A 7,347-nucleotide genomic window follows, 5' to 3' on the forward strand; every position below is an offset into this window, starting at 1 on the left:
GGGCTCGGGGTACTCGCCCTCAGGAGAAAAGCGATGGGTGGGGGACAAATTCTCAGTGTTTTATCCACCGCGGATCAGAATCTGAGGTGCTGAGCAGGCACAATTTCGCGAGGTGAATTTGGCACTCAGAGTGTGAGTTGATGTTAACGTACCTTACCCACAATGTGCTGTTACCCGCTCCAACACCTCTCCAGTTTCAGAGGCTCCCATCTTCTTGCGCACTCCAACGCTCCAGCCGTTGCTTTTGTCCAGCTCCTGGGTTCTCGCTGTAACCAGACTCGTGTCAGAGGCTCTGAAAACTGGCCCTGGCTGCGCTGCGCTCGGCTGGGTGCCAGCCTGCCTCACCCACCAGCGTTGCACACCTCCGCCTGCCTGCACCAGGAGTGCCGAGACGAGCCTCCGCCCGCCCCGCGTGCCGTAACCCGGGGTGCGAAGCCTGCTCCAGCACCGACAAAGCCAGTCGTGGGTGCTCCCGTGGGGCAGAAGCCTTTACGGCAGAGAGTTGTGGATGAGCTGAAGCATTATTACAATGGGTTCCACTTGCTGTGGATTGACACCAAGGTGGCTGCCAGGATGGTGTGGAGGCTGCTCCATGGTCAGGTCCTCACCAGGAGGGAGAGACGAAGGGTAAGCACCAGCCATAACGCTGAAATGCTGCATTAAGGGGCTTCTGCAGTGAAGGAGGTTTAACCTCTCTGGATCCGCACTGCTCTGGAACACGCTGATTTGGTGTCTGGTTGGTTAGTAATTTCTGCCATGCTCTTCCCCGTGCAGCTGCTGAGAACCTGCGCGGATCTCTTCCGGCTGGTTCCCTTCCTGGTGTTTGTCATCGTCCCCTTCATGGAATTCCTGTTACCCGTGTTCCTGAAGCTCTTCCCAGAAATGCTGCCCTCAACATTTGAGACGGAGTCCAAAAAGGTTTGTGTCCTTTCCGAAGGCACTGGCTGTGTCCTCTGGCTCGGTAGAACATCTGCGCCGCTGTGCAGAGAGCTGCTGTCTCCTGCCTGCTGCTGCAAGCAGGCGTCAGCCTCACACACGGGTCTAGGCCAGACATTCTGAGGTTATTCAGGAATTTGAGGATTGTACAGTAAAAAATGCTGGGTAATTCCATTTCCTACAGTAGGCAAAGCCACTGTGCTTCCAGTATACTAATGTCTTGTTTCACCTCTTCCCCAGAATCCCCCCTTGTGATTTCCAAGTGGAATTTCTAACCATGTTTTATTTCCTAAATGAAGGAAGAAAAGCAGAAAAAGAAACTAAACGCAAAGCTGGAGTTAGCAAAGTTCCTGCGGGAGACGATAGCAGAGATGGCCAAGAGGAACAAAGCAGATACGGGACAAGGAAAACAATTCTCCTCCTACGTGCACCAGGTACCGCGGGCCGTGCTGGGGCTGGCAGCAGCTTCGCTGGTTGGGGCAGAGAGTGTGGGGTCGTTGCCGAGGCTGCAGGGGGCTTTGGCAGCGCAGAGCTGTCCCATCACTTTGGCGCGTTCACAGCATCGTTCTGTTTCCACTGAGGAGGGGGAATACCAGTGTGAGAAGCAGGAGGGGAAGAGGATTCACAGAGCATGGTTTGTTCGGGCTTGGCTTTGATGTCTCTGCTCTGTTCAGATCCGACACAGCGGCCATCAGCCCAGTACCCAGGAGATCGTACGCTTCTCCAAGCTCTTTGAGGACGAGCTGACCCTGGAGCACTTGGAACGGCCGCAGCTGGTTGCTCTTTGCAAACTGCTCGAGCTGCAGCCCATTGGCACCAACAATCTGCTCCGCTTTCAGCTTCTGCTGCGACTCAGAACTATCAAGGCAGATGACGAGGTAAGTTTAGAACAGTGCAGACGAAGCTGGGCTGCCAGTTTGTCCCTCTGAGTCACCGCCCGCTCTGCGTAACGCATGTGTCACTGCCCACGCTCCCTCCTCCATGTGCAGTTTAATGCTGATGAGTTGGATTCTCCTTATTGGAGATTCCAGAAAAAAACCCAAAGTTCATCTTCCTGCACCCGTCCTGTCTTTGGTGACCCCCGAGGGTGGCACTGGAGATACCATCGCTCTCAGAACACCCTTCTACATTTATTCTAACTTGTGAAAATAGAAGGTTCCAATTCTGGAATAAGTCTTGGATGGAAACTCCAGGTTTAAACCAGCTAAATTCAGTGCGAGTTGCCTGCAACCTTGACAGTCCTCAGGGTCACCTGCCTGGGACTCAATCCTTCCGACCTGCAGGGTCACTTGTAAAAGTGAAATTCTCGATACCTGGGGGAGAAACAAAATAGTCAGGCCAAAGTTTTTCATCCCCCATAGCTGAGGACTGTCAGCGCTCAAGAACCAAAGGAATTCTCTACCCAGTCAGTTCTGCCTCCTCCTCGTGTCGCTGTGACTTCAGGACATCCACGGAACAGACGGGTCTTTGGGCTTGAGCTCATCGCATACATCAGGGTTTTTCTTACTTTGTGACTAAACTGGAACGCTCCTTTTCGTTCCAGATGATTTCCAGGGAAGGAGTCGGTGGCCTCAGCGTGTCCGAGCTGCAGAGTGCGTGCAGAGCCAGGGGAATGCGCTCGCTGGGTCTCTCGGAGGAGCAGCTGAAGGAGCAGCTCAGGCAGGCGAGTGCGCTCTGCCCTGATCTCGTTTGACAAGGCTTCTGCTGGGACAGCGTGATGTGGCCTGTCCCGACAGCAGCCACGGAGAGTTCCTGCAGAGCTGAGCTTTAAGGCATCTGGATTATGTCTTAGACTAAAGAGAGAAGAACCAAGTAACACTGGGGCCAGCTAGAAGCAAGATGAATTGTGGGGGGTGCAGATTGTGCTTTAAGCTTCTAAACTAGCCCAGTCTTGTAGTGGAGCCAACGCTTATCTGTTACGAGCATTCCAGCAGATTAGAGATGCTGCTGTGGGTGCTGGATTGCAGATAAGCTGGAGACAATTTGGATCCTTGGCTGTCGCTGGTGGCTCTTTGTGGTAGCTGGGAACTTCCTCTCCAATGCATATTACCCGTGGAATTGCCAACTTTTTAGAACAATTTCTTCTCCTTGTAGTAACTTCCAACTGTATCAGTCAAACTCAGGGTCGCTTTAAGATCTGTAAGGACAGAGTGCTGTACAGACGTGCGGATGTAGAGCCGACACACAGTAAGTTCTGTTTTCCCCTGGCAGTGGCTGGATCTGCATTTAAAAGAGAACGTTCCACCTTCTCTGCTCCTGCTTTCTCGTGCCTTGTACTTAATAGATACAAAGCCACAGTCTGCTCCAGTTCCACAAAACAAGGTGAGTTGTTGGAATAAAATGCCCGGGTTAATGGTTCATCCATTACCCAGTACAAAAATGAAGCACCGTGACATGAATCTTGTTCTTTGATCCTCCAAGTGGGCTGAAGTTACACCTGTGCTGAACTAATGTTCTTCTGTAGACAGGTGAAGGTGCCGAAAGGATGACGTCTGCTCTTGAAGGTCAAGAGACCCTGCTGGACCCTGCCCCGCTGCTACAGGGGAGAAAGGTCAGAAAACCCACAAAGTCTGCGGTAGGAAAATGAGCCGCGTGTGGGGCTTGTGAACAAAGCTGGGCAAACCCCAGCGCCTGGCTCCGCTGCGCAGAGCACATCAGCAGCGTCTGTTCCGGCGCTGGGTGTGCGGTCCTGCCCAGGAGCCTCCCAGCTGCACCCTCTGGTGTGAGAGACCGTGAAAGTGTGGTGGGATCGATGTGGCACATCCCGGCCCGTTGCTGGGGACAGCTGGTTGTTTAGAACCACCTTACTGCTCCCAGCAGAGGAGCACTTGCGAGCTTCTCAGTTGCTTTACTCACATAAATGCAGAGGCTTCAGCCCAGGTAACAGCTCAGAGAAGCCAGTTAAAGGGAGCTCGTTTTCAGCTCTCCTGGTGAACTTGGGCTGGGTCGTCCAGGACGAAAATACCTGCAGTACGACAGCCAAAGCATGTGGCTCTCAGCACAAGGCTGAAGTGAATTCCTGAGATTAGTCCAAGCTGATAAAAGCAGCCACCGAATGAAAGGCGAATACTGTGTCAACCGCTAGAAGTATTTCCAAACTGCTAAATTGCGCAGGGGAAGTGATGGAAATGTCGACAGCAGCTTTCACAACATGCATTGCAGGGCATGGCCTTCCTTGGGCTGTAGCATCTGTTTTCTGAGAGGGTTCTGTCACTTAAAGCTGCTTTTTCCTGAAAGAGTGAAGAATTTGTCTCTCGGCCAGCAGAGAAACTGCCAGTCTCCGAAGTGTCGGTGAAGCCTCCCCCACGAGAGGTAAGCTGATCGGATCCCCAGGCTTCCCAGAGGAGGTTGTTCTTCACACAACTTGTAGACAAACTGGAAATCTGTGCCACAAGATGTTGTGAACGTTATGTTCAAGGAGCAGCTGGAGGAATTGTGGAGGAGAACTGTGCTGGGGGCTGTTAGATACAGAAATACCCTGCAGTCAAACGGGGGAAGCTAACGGAGCGCTGTGGGGAGTCACCAGTCCGTCCTTTTCTTGTACTCGTCCCTAACGATCTGCTCTGGACCGCTGGGTCAGACCAGCCTTTGGTCGGAAGCTCCGCAGTGTTAGACATGTTCTGCAGGGACTTGCCTTTCCTCTGCCCCTTTTCTTTCCGTGGGTGTTTGATTTCGATTTAGCTGCTCACGTGCACTCGGGTGCCCACTCAAGGCAAGTCTGCCAGTCTGGGCTGACTTGGGCCAGCAAAACGCTCCTTTGCCCTGGAGAAGGTTGTTCTTGGTCAGCTGTTCCTCTCCAGAGCAGCTTCCCACCGTAGCTGGGAAATACCTTCTTCAGAAAGGTTTTGAATTTCGGGAAGTGTTCGTACTGCCTAAACCTGGCAACTTTCTCTTGCACCTAGACTGGAATGGGAGTGTCGCAGAGCAGCAAGGCCAATGGAGCCTAGCCTGGACCTGCTGGGAGAGAAGAGTTTTCACCTCTGCGCCTCCTCGGAAGGGAAGAGTTGTTTTTCCAGGAGGCTGCTTTACTCAGAAAGGTGTCAGTAGCCCCCAGGGCCCCCCCGTCCACTCCAGGCCATGCCATGGCTGTCTGAGTGGCACCGGCACCTCTTTTGTACTGGATTCCCCAGCCTGACTGTTGTAACTTACATCGTAAATAAGTTAATAACAAGGCTGCTGTCTGTGCTGTTAGTGACCAGGCGTTTGTGCTCTTCGACCGTAGACATGGCAGCTTTTCCTAGAGGCCTGGGCCCCGGAAAGCCCCTTCTGCAGGAGCAGCCCCGCATACCCAGGGCTGGCGGCTCTTCCTGCTGCCGCAGCTCTCGCTCCTGGTCAGTGTGGTTTACCCGGTACTTGGCACACAGAATGACCCGTGCAGCTGTTGTATTTCACCATCACATCTGTACCAGGGAGAGTAACCCCAGCAGAGGGGGGCCAGAGTGACTCCTCGGTGCTGGGGTTGAACTCAGCTGTTCAGACAGACCCAAGGACCTGCTGGACAGGAGCAGGGCGGTGAGAGGACGCTCCCGCTGCACGAGCGGTCGCTGTCATCACTGAGAGCTGCAGCAGGTGCCAGGCGCTGGTACAGAAGGCTGAGATGGGCATTTTTAGGATCCCACTGGGCAGCGTGAGGTGGCAGCCTGGGGGGACACACGCGTTTCCCAGGTCCAGCATAAGCCTTGGTCAGCCCTGGTTGGGCTCAGAACTCCACGCCAGCCGGTGCCCTCGGAGATACCGTACGGTACAAAGTGACCCTCGCACACTCCTGGTTGCCTGGTTCTGGTAGCCTCTGCAGGAAGATACTGAAAAGCTGATATGGCATTTCTTAATTTTTTTACTCTGTCCTATGTACGTGTTAAATATGTATATTTATACTGACTGTAAAATTAAAGTAGACTTGGTGCTATGTAGGATGAAATGTCATTCCTCGAGGTCAGGCAGCCCTGAGAACAGTCTGACTCGGAAAAAGCCATTCACCTCAAGGTCGGGTGATATCGGCACCTCAAACAGGTGACTTCAGGCTCCTGCCACCACTGCGGGGTGGCTGCTGCAGTTCTGTGTTCTTGGTCCTGTTCTTGAGTTTAACTGGTGGCCAGTAAACGAGAACAAATGTTAATTCAGTAAATACCCCCCTGTGCACACGTGGCTCCTGCCTGTGTGCAGCGCAGGTGAGGTGTCACTGGGGGCTGGCACTTCGCTGGCTGAGCCGGACAGAGCTGTGAGCTGGTGTTGGCCAAGCCCGCTTCCCCGGGGAAAGCGTTTCACCCCTTGGAGAGGCGAGTACGAGTGTTCAGCGCGAGATGTCACTGGCTTCGAGCCCTGGGATTCGCATGCAGGAGTAGAAGAACGCGAATAATTTCTGTATTCTGGCTAAAGCTCCTAAACGGAGAGGTGGAATGGCTGAGCTCCAGGAAAGCGGGCAGAGCTGCGTGAGGGAGCAGCCTCCCTGTGTCCCCAGTTCATCTGAAGGACACGAACTGGGTTTGCTGAGCCAGCCTCCATCAAGCAGGAGGAAAGCTGGTCCTTTAGATAAGGTGAATGGTCTCTCTGTAGCTGGGATTTCCTGAAGCGCAGAAGAAAAGTGGTGGCCGCGGGACCACTGTGGGGACTGAGACAGCTCTGGCCAAGGTGCACACTCAGGACCTTCATGATCTTCCAGTCACTGCTGCGTCGTTCAGAAGCCAAAGGAAGGGGTGGGTGGTTTCGTGGAGCTTCAAGAAGGGTAGAAAAGGAGGAGCCCTTACGGGGGCCAGGAGCCGGGGTTGGTTGGCCTGGTGCTGGGTACCCGCAGCCGAGAGCTGTCTGGAGGACGGATGGCTTGGCTCGTGCTAATGCAATCCCAGGGAATCGATCCCTGTCCCGCACTAGCGGACACGCACAACAACTCCATTACTATCGACGGCTCTGCCCCCGCGCCCCGTTCTCTGCCAGCAGTCGATACTTTACATTGCTATTACCAAGGGACGTGTTTTTCTAGTACAAGGTGAAGAATTTATTCACAAGTCGCACAAATAAACCTTCCCCCCAGATGGACCCTGCGGGTAGTGCCTGGGCAAGGACCAGGCTGTGCTGGGCTCCCCTGGGGCTCCTGCAGCCGCATCCCTGGCCCCTCTTTGGGGACAGGCTTGGGGAAGGCCGGGCACCACCGACACCACGGCAAACTTTCCACCGACAGATCGTGGCACCAGCGCCGGAAAGCCCCAAAATGGGCTGCCTGGAGTTAAACCACCTCCTTAGGGGCCTCCCTGTGCTGCGCTCGCCCTGGGAAGCAGCGGCTGGCACCCATGGCCATGCTGGGACCCCAGCTGCAGGGCTCAGCTCAGCTCCCCCAAGCTTGCAGCAAGGTGTCCCCGTGCCTGCCAAGCTGGGCTGCTGCTGCTGCCCGGCAGCCCCTGATCACAGCGGAGGGAG

General features: G+C 54.4%; 1 protein-coding gene across 1 annotated transcript; it reads left to right on the forward strand.

Moving 5' to 3' along the window:
• The first annotated feature begins 162 nt into the window (after positions 1-162).
• On the forward strand, positions 163-4,883 carry LOC104495244 (LETM1 domain-containing protein LETM2, mitochondrial-like). Its single transcript, XM_010138196.1, has 9 exons — positions 163-627; positions 775-918; positions 1,236-1,370; positions 1,611-1,814; positions 2,480-2,599; positions 3,148-3,258; positions 3,401-3,487; positions 4,174-4,248; positions 4,839-4,883. Exons 1-9 carry the CDS (start codon positions 163-165, stop codon positions 4,881-4,883), a joined length of 1,386 nt encoding a protein of 461 aa, XP_010136498.1.
• Positions 4,884-7,347: the final 2,464 nt, after the last annotated feature.

Source organism: Buceros rhinoceros, unplaced genomic scaffold (assembly GCF_000710305.1).
Source record: "Buceros rhinoceros silvestris isolate BGI_N320 unplaced genomic scaffold, ASM71030v1 scaffold25900, whole genome shotgun sequence".
Classification (NCBI taxonomy): Eukaryota; Metazoa; Chordata; class Aves; order Bucerotiformes; family Bucerotidae; genus Buceros; species Buceros rhinoceros.